Source organism: Lethenteron reissneri, chromosome 21 (assembly GCF_015708825.2).
Source record: "Lethenteron reissneri isolate LAM-NWPU_2019-01 chromosome 21, ASM1570882v1, whole genome shotgun sequence".
In the NCBI taxonomy this organism is placed as follows: Eukaryota; Metazoa; Chordata; class Hyperoartia; order Petromyzontiformes; family Petromyzontidae; genus Lethenteron; species Lethenteron reissneri.
In genome coordinates, this window is record NC_083799.1 from 14,535,896 (window position 1) to 14,560,826 (window position 24,931).

Here is a 24,931-nt window from a genome sequence, read left to right on the forward strand (position 1 = left end):
CCTTCTCGACCCCCCCCGCCTCCCACCCCTCGTACGACCCGGAAACGGAAGCTGCGCTCTCTTCTGCCGGTGAAGGCAAGGGACTTGGTCCGCTGCGCGGTGAGTTGGCGATCCCCGCGACTTGAGACGCAATCCGTCACCATCCGCTCCCATCGCAGCCCGTCACCGTCTCGGCGGTGGTTGTGACTTTCGGCGCGGTTCACTGAAGCGCCCCGCAGGGCCGGCACGTTCGGTCATGGCGGATTCTGCGGCGGTGCTGGGGACAGTTGTGCAGGGTGGGTGGCGGCCGCCTGCGTTGGGCCTCATCGATGCTGCCTTCTTCCCTCGTGCCACTGCCCCCCCCCCTCCTGCCTCCCTCGTGTTCCGCTGTCGCGGTCGCTCCCCGTATACTTTGTCCCAGGTGGCCTGGACAATTAGACAATGATTTGTGAGGCTGGGCTTGTGTTGTGTCAATATGTTCATTGAGAAGGTGGTGGTGGTGGTGAAGTTGTGGTGAGTGATGGTGAATGGTCGTGGGCGTTGGAAGTTGTTGAAAGGTGGTTATGAAATCGGTGGTGACGAATATGGAGGGAGATTGGAGGAGGAGGTTGGTGGTCGATTATGGAACGTGACGATTGCAGTGTTTGGGATGTGGTTGAAACAACATGAAGACGATGGCGTGCGTGGTAGCGGAGAGGAGAGATATGATGGGCGTTTATGCGCTCACGGCACGGATTAATCCTCGACAGGATCGTAGCGATGAGCGAGTCCTTTATATCTTGTGTGGGACGCGTAGCTACAATCCCATCTGGACATGAGATACAATGTAACCTTGACCAGCCGCGCTCCTGTAATATGCGCATGTAATGCAACACCCCCCGCGTCTCGTCGCCAAGTGGAAGGAACCGCGCGGGTTTCCCGTTAATGGGGCGTGTGGGATTACTTAATTCGGTTCACCCGCAGTTGCCGTAATTATATACGGTGACAGCGGCGAGGACATGATGCCACCGGCACTTGATGCATTGCGAAAATACATTTAAGGCAAACGCCGTGAAAGAAATTTGACGCGGTGCTTAAAAGTAACTCGAATACCGTTTTTATCTCTTCCCAAGAACCACTTTCTGTTTGTTTCTTAAGTCAATGATGTGGCAGTTTTACGAATGCCTAACTTTTTTAGTTGTTACATATCTTATTCACATTCCATGGCGGGGCTAAATATATCCTTGAAAACGGAGCCGGGAGAAAACGAGTAGAAACGTATTTGCATTCGACAGCTGAGACGAGGGAAAAAAAGTGCTTCTCTTTGTGCAGCTGTGAGAGTTCTTGGGGTGTAATTAGTTGCCCAGATGAATGCTGAGTAACATCTGTTTTTTTATTTCTAGAAATGCCTGGCGAAACGACAGAAACTGCACTTGCTGCAGAACAGCAGCCGCAGCAAACTAAGCAAATGCAAGAAGTTCAGGTTGAATCGGGTGAGTGTGCGGTTAAATTGGACCACATTTGTGATTTTTCTAAATAAAAAAAAACTTTGGTCTTAAATCGAATTAATTTGCAGTGCTTCAGTTGGATCGTCGTCTGTGCTCGAGTTTGACGCAGAGAATAAAAATTGCTTACACTCCCATGTTTTTGTTTGAATATTCCAAACTTAAGAAGCATTTAAAGTTGCTGGTGAAGAATGGTTTACCTATCATTAAACTGCCCTTCTCTGTGTGTATTCGCTTTTGGTATACAGCTACTTTAACAGTGGAAAGTTTGAATTGAAGCGTTAAAGTTAAAATGCCCATATATTTTGCATTTCAAAAGGCAATGAATGGCCTTGTACTAACCTCTTCTCTCTTTTTGTTCAAATTTGTTTTACAAACCCAATTCTCCCTGTTTTGTTGTTTATTTGCTGCATGCTGTAGCCCATACTTCTGGCTTAGAAAGGCCACTTTATAGTTTAGTTGCAGGCATGCAACCCCCTTCATCATCCAGTGCCCCTCAACCCCCCCCATCTTTCCTCGCCCTTTCTGATGCCGACCATTTTGTTCCCGTGGTCCCAGCTTAGGCACAATTCAGACTCGCCCGACACTGACGCGGGCGACATTGCATGCGAATGTTCATCTGTTGAGTCTTTAGATCGGCGTGACCCTCTCACAGGTCACGCTTCTCGAGCAGCGGGTGAAATTAAATGTGTTGAATCACTTGATGGCAACTGTCCAAGTTTAACACCAACTCGCACAACTGCATCACAAAAAGTTCCATTCTACCAGGGGGGTTGTGTTCATGCAATGGGTTTAGAGGAAGGTTGCGCACCTCATTTTTGCCAGGAACATCATCACATCTCATGTTGTACTGAAGAATGCCCCATGCAGCATGAAGAAACTTCAGACTTTGCCACCATGGAACGTGAAGAATACGATGTAAATGAGTCTGCATCATCAGAATCTTGTAATTCGTACTGTTTAGGCGACGAGGCTGATGTTCACAGTGCTGCATTCCAAGAGATTCCTTTTGATTATATACAGTCAGAGTTGGAAACTCCTGTGGCTTCAGATATAGAATTTCCCCAGGTAAGTGATGGAGAAAAGGATGAATTTTTCAGCATTGCTTCTTCGTTTTCCATAATGTCTGAAGACAGTGATACAGAGCAACATTCTATAGCCCTTGCAGAGATGAAGTTGGAAGTTTGTGATTTTGAAAATGAGCTTTACTTCACTGCACCTTCATCGCCAATAATGTCACCAAGACCCCGATCAAAGAGGCCATTGAAGGCTATAAAGAGAGCATTTGGATCTCGACAGTTGTCCAGCTCTGAAGTTTTGTTCAATGCCGAAGATAGAAGTGGAGCGCAAACTCCAGATTCAGTTGTACGTAAAGCAAAACGTCAGTATGTGACGAGCCATCAGCCATTAGATTATGATTGTAACTGTTGTGACATAACAACTGCTTCAAGAAGCACCCAGCTTTCATGTAAAAAAGATCCCGGAATGCCTTTGGTACAGCGTTTTGCTGTAGATCAACATGAGGGTGCGGATACTCTGCCTTGCACTTCTGTTTGTGATAAATGTGAAATTTTCAGTGGTAGTAAAATGCAGATAATTCCTTTATGTAATGCTTATTTCATGCCTGAGGCAGCTGCAATAAATACCATACATGTTCAAGCTGGTCATGTTAATGTTGATGCTTCTAGTAACGCTGTATATCATTGTGTGCCATCAAGCAACACCGACTGTTCTGTTGACTCCTCTGCAGTCTTTTTGGATAGACCTTTAGTAAATCGCTCGGACAAAACGTCTTTGGAAGACGAATCCGTCTTTACCTGCACTTTTTCCCATCTTGAAAAGCCTGCATATTCTGTGACTGTTGGAGCTGATGAAAATTACGAAATTTTGTTATCGGAAGATCATTCATTTGAAGAAAAAGAGAGTCTCGATTTTCCTTCCGACTCTGAAGCTGAAACGCAAGAATGTTGCATCTCTAGTCATTTAACCGACCATATGTATTGTTCTACAGGAGAAGACATTGCAATTGGGGAAAAATATGAGGCCAAAAATATTTTAAGTTCTGCAGACACTTGTTTGCCAGTGAGTTTGGTAGATGCTTTGGCCAGCGGAGCATCTTTAAACCAAGTTGTTCAATCAGGTGTTCTTGTGCCTGATGTAATTGAATCTGATCATCACATCTCCACCGTCTTTAGCAATGATCACACATGTTTGTATGAAGTGATTTCTCCAAAACCGCGTTTGTCTTCGTCGCTTGAGGAATTGCCATTTGATGACAAAAGTATGGATGCCGAGGTTGACATATTGGATAACATAGAATATAATCAGGAAATATCAGGAAATGAAGTTCCTCTAGCCATTGAAGACAACTTTGCAGAATGTGATTTTCAGTCATGTAATGCAGCAAAAAAGGATGTATGCAACACAGATGACAGCGTCTTAGATTGCTCTGAATTTCTTGTAAAGGCTGTAGTGGATGATATTAAAAATAACAACGTGGCAGACCAAGTCAATCCAACTACAGACCCATGGCATTACTCGCCATCTGTGAACAATTTAATGACCACGCCTACGGCAGAAATCTATGAAACTGTACCTGTGATTGATAAAAATCAATCGTCACTTAAACATTCTGTGCTAAGGGATGCAAGATGTTCACAAGAAGAGAAGAAGAATAACAATGATGCGTGCAATATTAAAATGTTTAGCAAAAGTGAAATACTTGAATGTTCAGCTGTGCATGGACTGTCTGAAGAATTAAAAAAACCTGGTTATCAATCATTTCAAACAGTGATAAGTGGGAAGGAACAACCTGAAACATGCAGTGCTGTTGATGCTAAACTTGGGCAGGTGCTTTTGGAGCTTAAGCCTGATGCACTTAGTAAAACTACTGCAGAGACTGCTACCACATCAAATAGCACTATGCAAAATGAAAGCTTTCATCAAGATAACATTTTACTTGAGCATGATACATGCCTAACTTTGTCGGATTCAGATCTTGAAATTGACACCGTTCAGAAAAAGGATCGTGAAAATACGCATTTGGAATTTGATTGTTCATTTGGAGGCCACATTGGGATGGTGTGCCCGTTATTGCCCGTGTCCAAAATAAAGGCAGCAACCGAAGAACGAAATTCATCGCATGAGCAGGCACCAGTTGCCCTTGTCCTCTCCACCCCGTGTAGGGATCAAACACAAAGGGCCATGGAGAGCATAACTGTAGAAAGTGGGTCTGCTTTTAGCTTGAGTAAAGCTGATCATGTTAAGCAAGCTTCTTTTCCTATTCTTGACCCTGTTGCCTTCCCTGAACCCACAATGCTGACCAAGCCAATTGTGGCTGAGGATACTTCTGAGACAGGATTCTCCAAATCAGTGGGAGGTTTTCCCACACATACCTCGTCCACTCTTGAGCGTGTCTGTCCAAAGGCTAATACAGGTACATTGAGTAGTGGTAATCAAAAGTGTCAATCATTGCTAGTGAGACTTATTAGAATGTGGTCATAATGTTTCATGTTATTTATTCTCATAAATGTTACGTATTTCTTACACATGTTGACTTCATTGTATGTTTGAAAGTACTTTTAACTCAAACACGTACCTTTTGTTTACTTTTACAGCTGCTACTCTGCCAGATCCTCTGCAGGCTTGCCCTTCCCCTTCTCAAGAATCCTTTCCTGTGTCAATCGCAGCAATTTCATCTGCTGCTGTCAATGAGCCTTCTCTTACTTCTCAGTCTTATTTAGATATGATTCAGCCTCCTGTTTCTCAATCTGCAGCTAATGTACCTAACCCAGAGGCCAGTCCTCAGTCACTTGCCCCTGATTTTACAGATAGCAAATGTAAAGGAATTGCTGCACAGCATCAGCCAATACTGGCTTCTCCAGAAGCCAACACTAAATCAGCAGCAGCGTATTCTGCCCTTGAGTCACCCATTACATCTGCTGTTTCTGTTGAGGTCAATCAGATACCTATTCCCCAGCCCAAACTAGAAACTCCTGATGCCCTATCTAAAACTGGTGATGTAAAACAGGCCCCTGAAGCTCAGGCTAAACCAGCTAAAGCATTGGTTCTGGCAAAACCAGCATCCCCCGAGGCTAAACCAGCTTCCCCTGAGGTCCAGGCTAAGCCAGCTTCCCCTGAGGTCCAGGCTAAGCCAGCTTCCCCTGAGGTCCAGGCTAAGCCAGCTGCCCCTGAGGTCCAGGCTAAGCCAGCTGCCCCTGAGGTCCAGGCTAAGCCAGCTTCCCCTGAGGTCCAGGCTAAGCCAGCTGCCCCTGAGGTCCAGGCTAAGTCAGCTGCCCCTGAGGTCCAGGCTAAGCCAGCTTCCCCTGAGGTCCAGGCCAAACCAGCTATTCCCAAGGTCCAGGCTAAGCCAGCTTCCCCTGAGGTCCAGGCTAAACCAGCTGCCCCTGAGACTTCGGCTAAGCCAGCTTCCCCTGAGGTCCAGGCTAAGCCAGCTGCCCCTGAGGTCCAGGCTAAGCCAGCTTCCCCCGAGGTCCAGGCCAAACCAGCTTCCCCTGAGGTCCAGGCTAAACCAGCTGCCCCTGAGACTTCGGCTAAGCCAGCTTCCCCTGAGGTCCAGGCCAAACCAGCTTCCCCTGAGGTCCAGGCTAAACCAGCTGCCCCCGAGGTCCAGACTAAACCAGCTTCCCCTGAGGTCCAGGCTGAGCCAGCTGCCCCTGAGGTCCAGACTAAACCAGCTTCCCCTGAGGTCCAGGCCAAACCAGCTGCCCCCGAGGTCCAGGCCAAACCAGCTTCCCCTGAGGTCCAGGCTAAACCAGCTGCCCCCGTGGTCCAGACTAAACCAGCTTCCCCTGAGGTCCAGGCTAAGCCAGCTGCCCCTGAGGTCCAGGCTAAGCCAGCTGCCCCTGAGGTCCAGGCTAAGCCAGCTGCCCCTGAGGTCCAGGCTAAACCGGCTTCCCCTGAGGTCCAGACTAAACCAGCTTCCCCTGAGGTCCAGACTAAACCAGCTTCCCCTGAGGTCCAGGCTAAACCAGCTGCCCCCGTGGTCCAGACTAAACCAGCTTCCCCCGAGGTCCAGGCTAAGCCAGCTTCCCCCGAGGTCCAGGCTAAACCAGCTGCCCCCGAGGTCCAGGCTAAGCCAGCTTCCCCTGAGGTCCAGGCTAAACCAGCTTCCCCTGAGGTTCAGTCTAAACCAGCTGCCCCTGAGGTCCAGGCTAAGCCAGCTGCCCCTGAGGTCCAGGCTAAACCAGCTGCCCCCGAGGTCCAGGCTAAGCCAGCTTCCCCTGAGGTCCAGGCCAAGCCAGCTTCCCCCGAGGTCCAGGCCAAACCAGCTGCCCCCGAGGTTCAGGCCAAACCAGCTGCCCCCGAGGTTCAGGCCAAACCAGCTTCCCCCGAGGTCCAGGCCAAACCAGCTTCCCCCGAGGTCCAGGCCAAACCAGCTTCCCCCGAGGTCCAGGCCAAACCAGCTTCCCCTGAGGTCCAGGCCAAACCAGCTGATGATGAGGCTAAATCCACTCAAGAAGTGGCCGAGGCTAAACCAACTGACCCAAAAGCCAGGGTTAAATCAACTGCTCCCAAGGCCCAGGCTAAATTAGCAGCCCCTGAGGTTCACGAAAAATCAGCTGTTCATGAGTTAACTGCCCCAGTTGCCCAGTCTATACAATCTGCACATGAACCACTTCCACCAGTTGAACCGCAACAAAAAGCAGCTGCTAAAGTCCAGTCTAAGAAAATTGACTCAGAGACTCAGTCTAAGAAAGACCAACCTAAGCCTCCTGCTCAAAATGCTAAACATAAGGCATCCCCATCCGAAGCCAAGTCTAAGCCTGACCCGAGCCTGGCTACACCTGAGCTCCATGCTAAAGGCACCAAATCTAAAGCTGAGGCCAAAGTACAAGTTCCAAAGTCTCCTAAAGGAAAACCTGAAAAACCATCAGCTACCAACCTTTCCTCTCCTGCTGCCCCTGTGGTACCTTCAACCATTGAAGATGAACTGTCCCCCCTCATTCCAGTCAAGGACAACGGCCCAGACCATACAATATTAGAAACCCCTGTAGTTCTGGATGGTGGGCCCACCCTGAAGCCAGCTGTAGTGAAGCAACCCGTCATTATCAAAGACAAGGGTACTTGTACTACTGCTGTTTTGGTGCACTTGGCGTGTAATTGCTTGCAGAGTGCAAATTCATAACGTTTGAATGAATTTCATTACTAATGTGTGTGTTTTTATGGATTCTTTGTTAACATATTAGAACATGCCCATGTGCTTTTCAAGCCAAACATGTTCATAATACATCTATTCCTTTTTTCTTTTTCGAGCACTGTAACTGGGCTGCTGGCTGAAAGACATTGTGCATGATTTTGGTGTGGAAGGCAAATGGTTCTTTATCACCACATGGCTTGTTTTTTTGTGTCTACATAGCTGACATAGATGTAGCAAAGTTTGCTTTCCCTCTGTTTTAGTTGCTTAGAGAGTTGATATAGATTGTTAACATGCACATCGAGTTATTAATATTTCCATTTTGTGTGGTTTTTATTCACTTGCACTAATACTTAATTTCACTGTTTGGCTTTGAGTCCATTTGGTATCCTGTCATCTTCCTAACCTCTGGTACGATGTTTCCCTAAAGGCTCTGGGACAGACTCGGACAGCGATGACTCCATTCCTGAACTGGAAGAAAGAACGGACAAAACTTTGCAGTCAGAGTCGCAGCAGGCTCAGGTTAGTGATTGTTTGCAAAGGGATACAACTTTGTTTATGTCGAGATTGTTTATTTGTAACTTATGTAAAAAAAATAAGCTCTGAATTATTGCCAAGGTTGTGGATTATTGTAAAAACATGTTGATAATGTATAACTGAAGTTTTTATGGCTTGTTCATCACGTAGATAATTTGCACATGAGCTACAGCTAATAGTCATGAATAGTCAAAATGAAGTAATGCGCTTTTCAACTGGAAAGGCAATAAACACTCTTTTGTGATGTATAGCTTGCAGCTGCTGCAGAGCTCAATGAAGAGATGGTCAGCAAAGCCAAGCAGAGCCGCAGCGAGAAGAAAGCTCGCAAGGTAAGAACAGCTTTGCAGTGTAACATTGGAGACACCGATTCATTTAAAAAATTAACCCGTAAAAACAAAGTTTTCACTATAAATCCTTTATATGCGTGGCGGCTATAGAGTCCTCTCGTCCTCTGGCTTGAGATGGCTGCCACCTATGGGTCAGATGATTGTCTGCCACCATTAAGCAATTGGTAATTAAATATTTTAAAAAATTTCCCTAAACAGTGTAAAATTTTGGAAAAAAATTTCACGAAAATTAATTGTCACGCACGAGTCTGTGTGCAAAATGTCAGCTCGATTGGATCACGGGAAGTGGGTTAAAAAACGACCGAAAGATTTGCACGGTCGTAAGCACGCAAGCAAGCAGGCAAGTAAACTTAATATAAAGGATTTTAAAAAAGTCTTTGAACAAAGAAGCGTCACGTTACAAAGGAACTGCAAATGACAATGGTGGATAAACACATAATAAGCACTAATAGGATTTTCCCCTTTTTTCTGGCAACAAAACTGACACCTTTTGCAAGGAATCATGTTTACATTAACCACAATACTTGCAGTCAAAGGCAAACAAAAAACAATACTCTGATAATTTATGCATTGTCCTTGAAACTGATTGGCCCACACCAGAGACAGCTTTCTTTAGAGCCTAGTCTCACATGGTGTTCCACTAGATGACGCCAAAAGGCGCACAGTTCAAAGGCAACGCACTATCAGAGTAATGAGAGCTCGGGGTGAGCAGCTACATAATAAGCAATTAACATTTGTACGTATACACTGTTGTGAGACAACCGAGGGATTGGTAAATATGATTTTTGCTTTTTGTATTGTGATTGGAATGTTTTTTTGGTCGACATTTACAAATAAAAGGCAATTGTCAGTGATTGCGACGATGGTGCTGCTTTGTCTTCGATAACGGCAGGCCATGTCCAAGCTGGGTCTGCGGCAAGTAGCGGGAGTGACCCGCGTCACCATCCGGAAGTCCAAGAACATCCTTTTTGTCATCACCAAGCCCGATGTCTTCAAGAGCCCGGCTTCGGACACGTACATTGTCTTCGGAGAGGCCAAGGTGATAAAACATTTTAATCGCGTGTTTTTGATATATGTTTTATTTACATGTAAAAATCATTATTGTGAAATAGTTAACATTCTATAATATGCGTGTGTCTGCTTATTATATTTGCAGTTATTTATAAACGTGTGTTTTTTCTAGAGAACATAAACTATCATTGTCTTACATGCAAATCTGCAGGCATTGTTCACCATAGAATCATTTTTTTTGTTCGCCTTGTTCTAAAATGCAAACGCCTTGTCCTCACTGTTGGTATTTGTGCGTTTGAATAAGCTGCCACTTGCCAACACTGACCTTGAACGCTGCGCCCCCCGCGTACAGATTGAAGACTTGTCACAGCAGGCGCAGATGGCAGCTGCTGAGAAGTTCAAGGTGCCAGGGGAGGCTGCACCAGGTGTGCAGGAGAGGGTGCAGCCAGCGCCAGTGCAGGAAGAGAGTGAAGAGGAAGATGAGGTATGCTTGTTCCTCAAACTACGCACACGTCTGCAATGCAAATACAACATTTAGTTTATATTTTACACTGACGATTGCCTTAAAAGTGACATCTTCATTAAAATTCTTACATTTTTCTTGTGGCTTGGCTCTCACAACACACCGGTGTGCTGTACTAGGAACGATTGGCATGTTCTGTTTACATGACAACTCATTCCTTACTAATTGGCTGTGTCGGGTAGTGGCTGGTTTAACGACGCCTATATTTACGCAATCTAACCCCAAAAAACCTGTATTATGGATGTTTGTGCTGGCTGCAGGTTGACGAGGGAGGGGTGGAGGCCAAGGACATTGAGCTTGTCATGTCCCAAGCCAATGTGTCTCGCTCCAAGGCTGTGCGCGCGCTCAAAAACAACAGCAACGATATAGTCAATGCCATCATGGTATGTTAATGCAGTGTCCTAAAGTGCATTGCCCCACTTTTATCGCTGTTATCGTGAAATAAAGCTCACATTGTCCAATGTTCAGTTTGAAAATAAGACAATTAATTTACAAAGCAGTGAAGAATGTATTTTTTTATTACGTTGAAATTTTACATGTATGTAACACCTTCAGTGACCATAGCAATTGTCAAATTTCCCCCAGAAAGCTTTCTTAGAGTTAAACAATAACTTAGTAATTTTTATAGCCCAAATAAACAAGGTGAAGTTGATGACACAATGTTCTCAAAAATATGACTGCATTTGATAAGACAGTTTTAAAATCTTTATTTCTACATTGTTTTAATATCCAAATGTGTTTTTTTTGCAGGAGCTGACAATGTAGTTGCTGCCAAGAGAAGACAACAGTAGAGTAATGCCAGGAAAGGTTTGGCGCCGTTTGCATTGAGCTGTATCTAAATAAAATTATCACATTTATTTACATTGTGCGACTCGTTTTATGTACATATCACTTCTGTGTTTCAACTTCAATAAAATGGGACACCAGCTAAACAATGGAAAGTAATTTTTTGTTGACATTTTCAAGGTGTCCCATGTCATGTTTTATCCAGTTCATTACACTATTTTAGGTGAGTGAGGGTTTTTGGAAACAATGCGATGACATGGATTGTAAATGGACAATTGAACCAAATCTGAAAAGTGAAGATATGTGGAGAGGTGATTGGTTTGAACGACACCAAGCAAATGCGGATCGGAGTACGTATGAAGGAGTGATTGACTTCAAATGGATCTGGCTTGGGCAGGACCACCTACAAGGCACGGTTGATGGTCAAGATTGAGAAATGGACAAATGAACTATAAGATGACCACTGGTGAGATCGGCTAGATTGATAACGACACCGAGGAGATAACTGAGGAGTATATATGGGCTGCTAATTTATGATGTACATTTTTATTGCATAGAAGAAAACCATTACAAAGGTTTACAAATCAATTTGCAAATGTCTTCTTGGTTCTTTCGCTAAAGTCACGTAGAATGGAAATAATAAAAATGAAACATAATAAATTCTCATGACGTTTCGGCCACAACGCAAGCAGCCGTCCTCAGGTGAAGATGAGGTCTGTCAGAAAGACAGCGTCTGAATGAACACCACCAGGCTTGGCAGCGTATATTTAAGAACCAAAGAGTAATCTCTTTGGTTCTTTTGGTAGTCATTTGCAACACAAGCAATCATCAGGTATAAATGAAATATTTCATTTTTTGCAACACAAGCAATCGGGTATAAATGAAATTTATTTTATACCTGATGATGATTGGTTGTGTTGCAATCGAAACGTATGCTATTTAATTTATTTTCTCTTTATACGTGACTTTACCGAAAGAACCAAAGAATAACTCCTGCAGTCACGAAAGCTCCAAATTAAATCTCAACACCTGTTTTGTTGCCAGAAAAAATGAAAACCTATTCTCAACAAGACTGAATTACAATGCAACGAAGAGGTGGCAGCCCTACCGTTGAGACATTGTATTTACATGAACTGGAATTTAGCTCGGCCAATTATCACAATTGTGCATAAATGTTGACTTAAAATTCTAAGCATTTCATCTTAACACGTCAGCTTTCGCGACCAATATCCATAGAGGTTTTTGGGTTAGATCGCGTAAATATATAAATGTCTCGGTAAAACCCGCTACGACACGGCCAACTAGTCAGGGTTGTCACGTAAACAGAACATGCCAATTTGTCACGAATACAGTACACCTGTGTGTTGGAGAGCCAAGCCACAACATTTACAATCAGTACGACGTTTCGCCAGTAATTACAACTATCTTCACCAGGCGACAGCCAGATTTGTCTTCATCGTTGGATACATTCCGGTTGGGTGCACAGCTTTGCGCAATAAAAACTGCTGTATTTCAAATGCAAGGCCATTGGTGGCTAACGGAACTTGGTGGCTTTATGATTAGATATGCCTGAACGTAAATGTACGATTTCATGTGATGATAAAGTACTCGTGCTAGTATTCGTGGTGCCTGTGGTGTAATATACAGTGCCCGACCCACCACGCAGCACACTTGTTTATTTTCGTACCAGTGGCGAGTGATAGAATATTTATACTAGAGGAATCCGCAATGACCAGCGTGGTGAAGTATGCTCGCCCCCACTCCCACCATTTCCCGCCAGCCTGGGCAGGCTTTCATCCGGTAGTGGGTTAACAAAGGGTGCTCAAGTACGCTACAATATTATTGTAAATATAACTTAATCATGCCTCCCTGGTTTCAGATTTTAGTTGATAGTTGCTCATTCTCTGCTGCCCCTGTCGCCTGGAAACATTTCCTTCATCCGTCCGTGCTGTAGACTCCCCACCCGAAGTTCAAGTACCTGCTACACACCCTGCATGACCGTCTCGCATATCAAACACGTTCCTGCGGAGGGAGCTGGTAGGAACGTTGGGTTGCTCGGTCAATGGCCAGGGTCAACGGCAGCGTGGTGCATTCCGCAATTATGCCCGACTGAGGGCGGGCACAAGCCGGCGTGAGTAGGCTAAACATTGAGTTTTATAAGGGCACCACGGGGTGACCAGCCCCTCCCCACCCAGCCCCACCCCCCACCCAGCCCCACCCTCCCCACCCAGCCGCACCCCTCCCACCCAGCCCCGCCCCAACCTCCCTTCCCCACCCAGCCCCTCCCTCCTCACCCAGCCCCTCCCTGCACGACGGACGGACAATAATCCCCTGTGGGCTGGTGTAACCAGAGGTTCCTACCAGTAAAATACGTCCAATATGTATGTACAGAGTCCTGCAATTCGGTCGCATTTAGTCACTATGCATTCTATTCTTGCGTATGCTGGGCAGGAGCACTAAGTTCAGTAGCTAGATGGAAGCCAATGTCGATGTCTGCTCGCCACGACGTGACGGACTCCAGGGGATGAGTCGTGTCGTTTCTCCGTGGGAGGAAAAAAAAGAGCTTGATAGTTCATCGGATTTATATTTACGATGGTCCACGACGTGGGTTGCATTTCACGGTTTGTTCGTGGCCACTTTCCCCAAATAAAGGTTGGGTTTTTTGGGGCCTTTTTTATCCTGTGCTAAACAACCGTCATACAAGTCCATGTTAATTTTTTAAAACTATCTATGGTTTGCAATCCTCATTTAATTATCTAATCATAATGGATACCAATATGGTGATATAGGCCAAATGGGGAATTCCTGACACCTTTTTTTACAAGGAATCATGTTTGCATAGACCACAATACCTGCAGTCATAATGCAAACAACAAAACACAACTCTGATCATGTGCGCTGTCTCGGGTGTGGACCAATCAACTTCAAGGACAGTGCATACATTATCAGAGTTATGTTTTTTGTTTGCATAATGACTGCAGGTATTGTGGTCTATGCAAACATGACTCCTTGTAAAAAAAGGTGTCAGTTTTGTTGCCAGATAGAAGGATAAAAAAAATTAACCCGTAAAAACAAAGTTTTTCACTATAAATCCTTTATATGCGTGGCGGCTAGAGTCCTCTCGTCCTCTGGCTTGAGATGGCTGCCACCTATGGGTCAGATGATTGCCACCATTAAGCAATTGGTAATTAAAAATTTAAAAAAATTCCTAAACAGTGTAAAATTTTTGAAAAAAATTTCACGAAAATAAATTGTCACGTACAACGAGTCTGTGTGCAAAATTTCAGCTCGATTAGATCACGGGAAGTGGGTTAAAAAACGACCGAAAGATTTGCACGGTCGTAAGCAAGCAAGCAAGCACGCACGCGAACTTAATATAAAGGATTTAAAAACAATTATTCATTATGGCTGTTAAAGTTGTTAATATTCCGAGCCAGCAGGAGTCGCTGTCCCCCCCCCCACCGACGTTGCGGCTGTCTAGCACCAGCAGGGGCCGCTCTCCATCGAAGTCTCTGGAAATTCTCTGCCCCCCCCCCTTTCTCACCGCCTCTCCCCTCCAATCACCACCCCCAACTCTCCACCCGCACCCGCCCTTCGTCTCGAAGCCTCAAGCACAAACCGCGGCCCTCCTCGTCCACCGAACGAACACCGGCGTCAATGGCAGCAACGGAGGTGACCACCACCGCCACCATCACGCCCGCTCGCTCGGAGGTGATCGGCGAGGCCATGGATTGCGAGGGAGACGATCGATCCGACAGGTAATGGACGAGCAGAGACTCGGGGCGTCCTCTCGGTGGGCCCCGTTCGTCTATGTTGTCGTGTGTTCGTGTGTTTGTTTGTGTGCGATCTTTAGCGCTGTAGGCTGGGCCATGTGGCCCGCATGGCCCAGCCACCGCGTGCATCCGACAGCTTTTGTTCGGCCGGATCGAGGGGGGCTAGACGGGCACGGGCTAGAGAAGAGATGGAGTGATGTGGTACAGGTGGCACGGGCTAGAGAGGAGATGGAGTGATGTGGTACAGGAGGCACGGGCTAGAGGGGAGATGGAGTGATGGGTACAGGAAGGCAACGGCCTAGAGGGGAGATGGAGCTATGTGGTACAGGAGGCACGGGCTAGAGAAGAGATGGAGCGATGTGGTACAAGAGGCACGGGCTAGAGAGGAGATGGAGTGATGTGGTACAAGAGGCACGGGCTAGAGAGGAGATGGAGTGATGTGGTACAGGTGGCACGGGCTAGAGAGGAGATGGAGTGATGTGGTACAGGAGGCACGGGCTAGAGAAGAGATGGAGCGATGTGGTACAGGAGGCACGGGCTAGAGAAGAGATGGAGTGATGTGGTACAAGAGGCACGGGCTAGAGAAGAGATGGATTGATGTGGTACAGGAGGCACGGGCTAGAGAGGAGATGGAGTGATGTGGTACAGGAGGCACGGGCTAGAGAAGAGATGGAGTGATGTACAGGAGGCACGGGCTGGAGAAGAGATGGAGTGATGTGGTACAGAAGGCACGGGCTAGAGAAGAGATGGAGTGATGTGGTACAAGAGGCACGGGCTAGAGAGGAGATGGAGTGATGTGGTACAGGAGGCACGGGCTAGAGAAGAGATGGAGTGATGTACAGGAGGCACGGGCTGGAGAAGAGATGGAGTGATGTGGTACAGAAGGCACGGGCTAGAGAAGAGATGGAGTGATGTGGTACAGGAGGCACGGGCTAGAGAAGATGGAGTGATGTGGTACAAGAGGCACGGGCTAGAGAGGAGATGGAGTGATGTGGTACAGGAGGCACGGGCTAGAGAAGAGATGGAGTGATGTGGTACAGGTGGCACGGGCTGGAGAGGAGATGGAGTGATGTGGTACAGGAGGCACGGGCTAGAGAAGAGATGGAGTGATGTGGTACAAGAGGCACGGGCTAGAGAAGAGATGGAGTGATGTGGTACAGGTGGCACGGGCTAGAGAGGAGATGGAGTGATGTGGTACAGGAGGCACGGGCTAGAGAGGAGATGGAGTGATGTGGTACAGGACGCACGGTCTAGAGAGGAGATGGAGTGATGTGGTACAGGAGGCACGGGCTAGAGAAGAGATGGAGTGATGTGGTATAGGTGGCACGGGCTAGAGAAGAGATGGAGTGATGTGGTACAGGAGGCACGGGCTAGAGAAGAGATGGAGTGATGTGGTACAGGAGGCACGGGCTAGAGAAGAGACAGAGTGATGTGGTACAGGAGGTACGGGCTAGAGAAGAGATGGAGTGATGTGGTACAGGAGGCACGGGCTAGAGAAGAGATGGAGTGATGTGGTACAGGAGGCACGGGCTAGAGAAGAGATGGAGTGATGTGGTACAGGAGGCACGGGCTAGAGAGGAGATGGAGTGATGTGGTACAGGAGGCACGGGCTAGAGAGGAGATGGAGTGACGTGGTGCAGGAGGCACGGGCTGGAGAAGAGATGGAGTGATGTGGTACAGGAGGCACGGGCTAGAGAAGAGATGGAGTCATGTGGTACAGGAGGCACGGGCTAGAGAAGAGATGGAGTGATGTGGTGCAGGAGGACGTGGAGCTGAGTGGACTTGCCGATGACTGGTACTAGCAGTGTCAAGATCGGCCTCTGTGGAGGAGGCTCGTGAAGGACGCTGCTACTGGGCAGGTGGAGGCAGTCGCCCTCCAGCAACAACGGAGGGCGGAGGAGCGACGCTCACAACAACGAGCGGAGCGCCGGGTGGCTAAAGCGCAGCAATTTGGCACAGTAGGGGGCACAGGTGGTGCATCGGCCACTCGTGTCGGTCAGTCGACCCGTGGCACCTGCTGGGTCTGCCCCGTGACCTCCCTGCCAGCGGGCGTTCGACACTTCACGTGATAGCCTCAATGTGCACCTAGCCTGGCACAAGCGCCGTGGGGACGTGACCGCCGCTTAGTGACGAATGACGGCTGTTGTTGCTGCTGCTGTCTGGTGCTGTTAGTCCGCGTTGTGTGTTGTGTCTACTGCCAGTGCTGGGTCCGTACTGTGTGTGGTCGTGGTCGTGGTCGTTACCGGGCCATAACCCATTGTCCCTTGCAAACGTGAACACGCCGACTGTGTGCGCCGTTCACACTTCGCTAGGTGGCCCCGAGGTGCACCTAGCCTGGCACAGGCCGGCGTGGTGAACGGCGGCTGCTGTGTGGCAGAGGGGGAGCGGTGGCGCAGTGGTTAGCGCACTCTGCTTTGAACCCGGCCACCGAACCCTAGTTGGATTCCCGCTCGCGATCAACTTTCGATAACGAAATCCAGTTATCTGATAACCGGTAACCTTACTCGAGGTCGCCTCCACCTTCAAATTAGTACCTGGTGCGATGCGTAAATATCACTCGGGGGGAGACAAAGGCGGCCGGGCGTGGCGCTGTCCACCCACAGACCCACACGCGTACCCGTGCCGGTCTTCATAGGTGCTCGCGAACAGCACTTGCCCCAACAATCTGGTAAAAGGCCAAATGGGGAATTGTGTTTGTGTGGAAGAATGTAGATCAATGTTGCAGTATTGGGTACAATGATACTTGTCCATGTGATAAGTAGAGATTCTGAGAGATGAACCAGTACTGTGTGGTGTGTAGTACTGGTGTATTGGCCTTCATAAGCATGTACCGTATGCAGTATTTTAACTTGCCGTAATTTATTGGCAGATATTCTACTCCATATTGTGTTGTAATTCTGCAGATTAGTAGTAATTCTGCAGTGAAGAGTTTTAATAGATACAATAGTACATGGACTGTGTGATGTACTAATGGCGGTGACTGTGAATTAACTGGTATGAAACACCATAATTCTCATTGTACCAGCCATAGTATAAATACATTGAAATATCTCATTGACAAGTTGACACAAACATGGCTAATCGTGTTAGATTTTTTTTTATCGTGGATTAACAAATCTTGCAAAAAAGAAAGCTTGAAGCAAAACGTGATATCGCCAAGATCTGGAAGTTTCTTTCTGGTAATGTATCAATGTAGCGACGATATCGCCTTTCACGATATGACAATTACTATAATATCAGTTTCCCCTTCATATTCTACTTGTATTTAATTTCAAATTTACACTCGGAGTTTGTGCTATGATGTCGTAGCTAGTAGTCGTAGTGGTGGTACTTAATAATTACAAATGTGCATTGACGTAAAAACCTAATTCGACTGCAGCACGCCACTTAAAATAAACCCGCTAGCACATAAGTCCTTGGTAATCGTTACGGCTTTACAATCCACAACGCCCATCGCCAGCTTGCATGCTGTCTGGAAATTTTGATGTCGTAAAACCACCGTGCTGTCAATGTATCTAGAAAACGTTTCGTTACCGTGGGCCTTAAACCGTTTATCATCCCAGTAAACATGTAACGTGCCAACGTTGGGCCAACGTTGGGCCAACGATGACCCAACGGTTCCAACCACATACCAACATTGGCATGTTTACCGTAATAGTATCGGCAACCCTCGTGGTAATGTGTAATGACAGGGTTACACCTGCTGACATGACAAAGTGACACCTGCTGGCCTGGGAAGGATTTCACGGGTACAGCCACAGAGGTAACAGCCAATCAGGGAAGGAGGCGTATCTGGGGCAAAGGTAACAGGAGGGGTTAGCCGAGATGCTCCAGGAACCTGCTGGAAGGTTCCACGAGAGGGCGTGGCCAGAGGCGGGGCTTAGCCACGTCTGGGGGGATATAAGGGGGAGCGGACCCGGAGCTCGTGTGGGTTCTGTGTTCTGGCGTGTCGCTGTTCACCGACATCTCTCTCCGTCGTCCGGCCATGTGGAAGATCTCGTGCGTGGATTCCATCATCGTCACGCCGCCAGCCATCGGCGGAGACGAGTGAAGGCGAGGGGACCCCGCTGAGTGATCGGCTGTGCGTGTGTAGCCAGTAGAGGTGTTATTGCCTAGAGTTATATTCAGTGAGAGGAAGAAACAGTGTTGGCCTGTGTTGTGCCCAGTGTGACAAAGAAGACGTACCCTCTATACGACGTGTCGTGGAAGTCACTCATTACATATGTACAGGGACCCCTTTGCTTACGAACATTCGACTCACAAACTTTCACAGACATGAACAAACCTGTTACCGTATGGCCACTTGGCTGTTCGGACCGAGTGTAAGTTCAACTGCCGCGCAATAGATGTCGGTGGTAGCATCTACATCTGCAGAACATGAAGAACCAGTGGAATCTACAGGAGATTGTATAACTTTTAAAGCCATTCCCCGTGTTTAGTGTACATGCCGTACACGCTTGGAATAGACATGAGTAAGCTTGGACTTACAAACAGACCTGGTACCTAACTCGTTCGTAAGTAGAGGAGTCCCTGTACGTGGTGTATATATATATGTATAACCTGGGTGTGTAGCTGCAGCATCCCCATACAGACCAAGTGGTACGATCGACGTGACTGTGTGGTGCTGGAGTTCTGTGTGGCTGACAGCAACCGCGTGAATATCAACTACGAAGAGGACAAAATCACATTCAGGTACGCGGTGAGAAGCCAGGCTCCCGCTCTTGCATTACAGTGCAGCCCACCATCTAGAGATGAATCACTTTACAGATCATTTCATGTTTTCGTCTGGTAAAACCTAATTTTTACAAATTTGATACGTGTGGAATTTGACCACGTAGGGATCTTTCGATGCACCGAATTCCCTTTAATGAGTAGAGTGGTGGCAAAGTGCAGTGCACTGTGAATTTGGAGATCAGATTTTGATTCACAGCCATTGGGTAACAATGAGTGGTATCAAACAAAGAACTTTAATAACATTTGCCTGTGTATGCATCTTGATTTACAGATGTGAAAATGTGTATTCTATTACTGCCAGAGGACCAGGCACAGGCAGTGTTGCTAAAGAAGTGTTAATTATAATTAACACTTATTAAAGTGCATTTATATATTATTCACTCAATAAATACATTTCAAATATATACAGAGTTGCCCACATAGTTTTTGTAAATAAAAATACGGTGCAATTTGTATTGACCCTATGTTGGATATACCTTACTGTAAAATATAAATAGCATGAAGGTAATATAGTAATTGACAAGGTACATTTGTTATTGACTTAATAGTATGGAGGCAGGAAGTGAATATACTCATGTTTTAACTGCTGATATTTTCCAGCTGTCTTGGGAGCGATTGCAGAAGTTTCCTGAATGTAATTGAGCTGTACGACAAAATTACGATTTCGGTAAGTGTAAACATCGAATGACTGCGACCTAGTATTTTCTTGATTAATTGTATGAATTGATTGGGCTAAACACCCAAGAATGTTGTCCAATTTGCTGAAATGTATAATTGTGCCATTGCGACAGAAATCGAGTCACAAAAGAACTGATCGGACAGTGGTATGCATCCTTACAAAAAAGAGTTCTGGAAAGTCCTGGCCAAGACTGACCAAAGATAAGGCTAAGGTATGGTTCCGCATGTGAGAATGCACACCAGCAGGGGAATGTTAACAACACTAAGGTTTTGTTTATCCTACAAGTAGGCATGACAGTCTGACGGTCTTGTCATGCCTGCAGTATAATAATCTGCCTAATACTTGCTGCGCGAATGGATTATTTCTGCGGTACGTTTATTTTAAGATAAGATAAACACACAGGTCATAACAAGGTTTACTTAAACTTCTACACATGCAGGTTTATCTTACCAAAAGCCACGTGGAAATGCGTTCTCACTTTTTACACACTGGTTCACGACCTCTAATGGATATAAGCACCACCTTACGTTTTATTGAGCGAATAGGCGCTTGTGTATGTCATCAAAATACTGCCAATGAAGTACAAAGTAAAACAAAGTGAAAAGGCTGTTACCGCAAAAGGTAAAAGACACGTAGGTGGTTACACATGGTAGATTTCTGCTTTGAAAATGTAGTTTAACATGTAGGCTTTCGCGACCAATGTTATTCATAATCAACGTTTTTGGGTCAACGTGACACATTTTTACTGATTGGCCGTGTCGGGTGGTGGAGGGTTACGACACATTTATAAATAAACGCGATCTAAACCCAAAAACGTTGATTATGAATTGAAAATGTATTTAACGATGTATTTTTAAATCCTTTATATTAAGTTCGCTTGCTTAGGACCGTGCAAATCTTTCGGTCGTTTTTTAACCCACTTCCCGTGATCCAATCGAGCTGACATTTTGCACACAGACTCGTTGTGCGTGACAATGCATTTTCGTGAAAAAAAAATTGCAAAATTTTACACTGTTTAGGGGAAAAAAAATATTTAATTACCAATTGTTTAATGCTGCCATGCAATCATCTGACCCATAGGTGGCAGCCATCTCAAGCCAGAGGACGAGAGGACTCTAGCCGCCCCGATGCCACGCATATAAAGGATTTATAGTGAAAAACTTTGTTTTTACGGGTTTACTTGTGACTTTCTGTATGTCCTTGTCGATGTCCAGTTGAGTTGGCTGAGCGTGGACTTTGGCAACTGGAAAGACTGGGAGGATGACTCGGGAGATGACCTGGCAAAATTCAATGACATGTCTGATGTAATTTCTGCACCAACACTTCACTCATCCTCGCCTCAAATGTGCACACCATCTTAGAATCATTGCTCTTATGTGCAGCTACACATCTTATCGTAAGAATTCTCAGAAAATGGTAAAGTATACAAAAAATATCGATTTCAAAACACGTTATTATTCTCACTGGTATATGAAATATGTGTTAATTCGATCTGTCACCTCTGTTTTCTAGGGGGAGTTTCCCGACAGTGATGACGAAGGCAAGTGATTTTAGAATTTTCACAAGCGTTGCATTTTGCTATGTTGTTACTTAAAGCATTGTACACATACATAACCGTGACTGGAGCTTTAATGATAATAATAATAATGGCAATGTAGCACTTTTATTTTAAATATATCATTGGTAAACAGGATAAAACAAACGGCCTCAAATGAAAAGTGGGGTAATGTAGTGTTTAGCTCCGAGGAGATGGAGTACATAACGGTGGCATAGTTGATGATTACAACACCCTGTGGTTCAAATATAGTGTGTGTTTGAATAGTTAATTTCCAAACTTTTAAATATAGATTAAAACTAATAATGGCAGAAAAAACGAGTTGATGTAATTGGCATGCTAAAGGTCATGTTGCTGGTTTGTTAATTTATCAACCGATGAACTAAAATTCCAGAATACACAAAACATGGTCCTGAAAGTTTTGCCATTGCAGTATTTACCATTGTCTGGTTTTCTAACAGGTGTATAATACATTTCATGGTCGTTATTTTTCCTGTTTGATGTTCTCTTACTTTCATAAAAAACGAGCCTTTTGCCCATCATTATATCTGCTAAATATTTGTCAAATGCTTATCAGGGTCAATGTCTACACAGCAGAAATACTTGCAAGCATGCTCTGAAATTTGAAATGTCCTGTTTTCTCTTCAGATTGAAAACTTTGAGAATACTGCATGCTTCCTGCAGCAAGTCGTCTGTGCTTCGAGGGTTCACGTTCACGAAAGATTTCATACAAATACCCTTCCCATAGTACCTATTATTCAGAATCAAAGAAAAACATTGTAGACACTCTTAAACAATGTACACTATTCGATATAAGCCACTATTAATTCACAGCACATTCTATGCTGTTTATAATCGCACATATTTCAGTAAAAGACTCTACGCTTCAACCAAGTATAACAAATAACCCTGCAAAACTATATCGAGCGCCATCAATTTAAACCGAAAACAATAGTGTAGTCCTTTAAGAGGCCACCAATTAAAATAGTTCATTGAGGAAACTTGCAGTACTATCGGTTGCTTAGATAACTTCAATATGCGCTGCAATCAACAGAGATGATGAAGGTGCAAAAGAAGTTCAACATACGTATTCACTGCTTTAGGGGCAACATATACACCTCTTCTGCCCTAAGGTAGCAACAGGTTGGAAAAAAGAGGGTAAACACTGGCCAGTATTGTTGAAAAGAGGATATGGGTATACATTTTTTTAGTGCACTGGTTGAGCACTCTTCCCAGGAGAAGCTACTTGGAGCCATCACCAGGGTCACAAATTGATCATTATTTTTCCTAACACGCTACACAGTTGAATGCAATCAGCTGGATTTCCGACTACATTCCTAAAAGCCAGTGTTTTTAGAATTGGCTGCAGTTATACTTACACACACATATGCAAAATGTTTGCAGGATGTTGCGGGTTATAAAACTTTACGTTCACTTTTTGAGCTTCCAGTCCATTACAAAATAATCCGTCGGTTGGTCTAACGTCTCTCAAGTAAATGTGGCAACCTTTCCGACATTGTGCTCATCATTCTCAGAGGGGTACCACCTCCTGGACCCAGGTGCACATCTCTACACCTCGCCCATTATCCATCAGTCATTCTTGAAGGGCATCATGAGTAAAATTGCAGTCTGCGGTGGCTTTTCAGTCCAAGGCAACCTGGCAAATCCCGAGACGCCACATTAGGCATCCTTTGCATTCGATATGCATTTCCTCGGTTTTTATAGAGACATGAGTCATTGGTCAAACGTCAATGCCCACGCTCAAGAGAAGTATTAACGGGCTGACCAGTTAGGCAGTTACAGGTGGCTGGCCTGCCAGTTAAAACATGCATGGGTATTGACGTATTTCCCAACCATTTACATTCTATAGTGTAAGTACTGTTGTAATTATTCATGTTAATGTTGTACACCCTCGGAATCCAGTTTACTCAAGACCTTAGTTTTACCATTGTTAAAGTATAGTTTGAGTTCACACCTGATTACACTAACACAATCTTTGTCCCTGAGTAGTGTTATTTTTGAACGGTTTTATTCAATGGTTTTATTTAACTCGAATCCTGTTTGTCGTGGTCAAATCTTGCCATCAAAATTTAGTCTACTCCCTGTTCCAATCAATTCGAAATTTTGCACACGTACTCAGATCCGGTGACAACACATGCCCGTATCAAAATCGGCATTAATGTGTAATGGGCTCGAATTAGGCACACACAACTTTTTGGGAGGCAACACTTTATTGTTAACTCAACGTAACACTTCACATAGGGTGGTGACCACCGACCTATTCTCGCTAACGCACACCACTCGCTAACTGATTCTCGCATACGACTCGCGTGACCAAGCCAGGAGGGCTACTCGCTGGTCATGCTGACTTGACTTCTTCATGAGGCGTCTTTCTTGACACAGCACTTTCGAACCTGGTGAGGAGGAGCCTTATATGCGCCTCGGTGGGTCCGGGCCACGCCCTGGCCACGCCCACCTTCGAGAAGCTCCTCGGCTGTCCACGTGGCCCCCAAGGTGGCCCCTGGCCCCCACCTTGATCCGGTCACGTGTTCAGCCAGGTTCACTCGAGTGCCACGCCGTCACAACCCACGTGGCCCTCACCCACGGCCTCCAGATCCCCTGAACCGGCCCTGACGTAATTCCCACCCCCAGATGGGGTGACCTCATGTATGTAGACCAGCGTGGTAGTGACGCTCCCCCGCATAGTGACGTCACGTGTGTGTACACGGACGCTACAAGTCACTACAAATTCATCAATTTGCTTCTTTAAAGCAATTACAATTTTAGTATGGACGGCTTATATATTTTTGTGTAGGTCACGGTCCCTAAACTGTGGAATCAGCTCGCACAAAGCAGGCGTCGTGTGTCTCAGGTGCCATTGATGTACTTCTCGACCGTGAGTTAAACGAAATTGTTAATTAAACCGTTTACATTTTTTTTAAAGGAGTTTATTTCAATTGCTTATGCCTAAAAAGTATAGACAATGGCAATTCCCCACAAACTTTGCTTTTGTGACAAGGACTCTGAGAGGAATGACACATGCACACACTCATTGAAAATAGGTACATTTCTAAATATCAATGTCCTGGTCACAAAAGCAAAGTTTGTGGGAAATAACCATTTTCTATACATTTGAGGCATAAGCAATTAGGAAAAACACTACCCAGGGACAAAAAAAATTGTTACACGGTGTTCTCTAGGCCTGTATCACCGAGCTGTTTAGCGACAATGTTTAATGTTGCATTTTTGAATAAAAGGAAAACTGAAGTCCTGTGGTTACTTTCTTAAAGTGGAAATACCCATTTTAGCAGTGTAAGGTAATGATAAACTGTTTCCATCCCCTCTACCTTCCTGCTGGCTGGGTAT

The 24,931-nt window shown here is 45.6% G+C and overlaps 2 protein-coding genes across 8 annotated transcripts; both read left to right on the forward strand.

Annotated features, from left to right (window-relative positions):
• Nucleotides 1–3: 3 nt before the first annotated feature.
• Nucleotides 4–10,895, forward strand: LOC133345280 (nascent polypeptide-associated complex subunit alpha-like). 5 transcript variants are annotated; one of them, XM_061555907.1, is made up of 9 exons: nucleotides 4–99; nucleotides 1,362–1,451; nucleotides 5,081–7,546; nucleotides 8,051–8,142; nucleotides 8,409–8,486; nucleotides 9,397–9,543; nucleotides 9,868–9,999; nucleotides 10,299–10,421; nucleotides 10,789–10,895. In XM_061555907.1, exons 2-9 carry the CDS (start codon nucleotides 1,364–1,366, stop codon nucleotides 10,801–10,803), a joined length of 3,141 nt encoding a protein of 1,046 aa, XP_061411891.1. In that variant the 5' UTR covers nucleotides 4–99; nucleotides 1,362–1,363; the 3' UTR covers nucleotides 10,804–10,895. The 5 variants fall into 5 exon arrangements, with proteins under 5 accessions (XP_061411891.1, XP_061411894.1, XP_061411890.1 ...); XM_061555906.1 differs by lacking the exon at nucleotides 4–99 and adding an exon at nucleotides 106–275; XM_061555910.1 differs by lacking the exon at nucleotides 5,081–7,546.
• Nucleotides 10,896–14,379: 3,484 nt separating this feature from the next.
• Nucleotides 14,380–24,832, forward strand: LOC133345285 (prostaglandin E synthase 3-like). 3 transcript variants are annotated; one of them, XM_061555916.1, is made up of 7 exons: nucleotides 14,385–14,582; nucleotides 19,176–19,289; nucleotides 19,932–19,998; nucleotides 20,123–20,221; nucleotides 21,225–21,314; nucleotides 21,523–21,550; nucleotides 22,214–24,832. In XM_061555916.1, exons 1-7 carry the CDS (start codon nucleotides 14,482–14,484, stop codon nucleotides 22,216–22,218), a joined length of 504 nt encoding a protein of 167 aa, XP_061411900.1. In that variant the 5' UTR covers nucleotides 14,385–14,481; the 3' UTR covers nucleotides 22,219–24,832. The 3 variants fall into 3 exon arrangements, with proteins under 3 accessions (XP_061411903.1, XP_061411900.1, XP_061411901.1); XM_061555917.1 differs by lacking the exon at nucleotides 14,385–14,582 and adding an exon at nucleotides 18,685–18,919; XM_061555919.1 differs by lacking the exon at nucleotides 21,225–21,314 and having other exon boundaries at nucleotides 14,380–14,582.
• The last annotated feature ends 99 nt before the right edge of the window (nucleotides 24,833–24,931 follow it).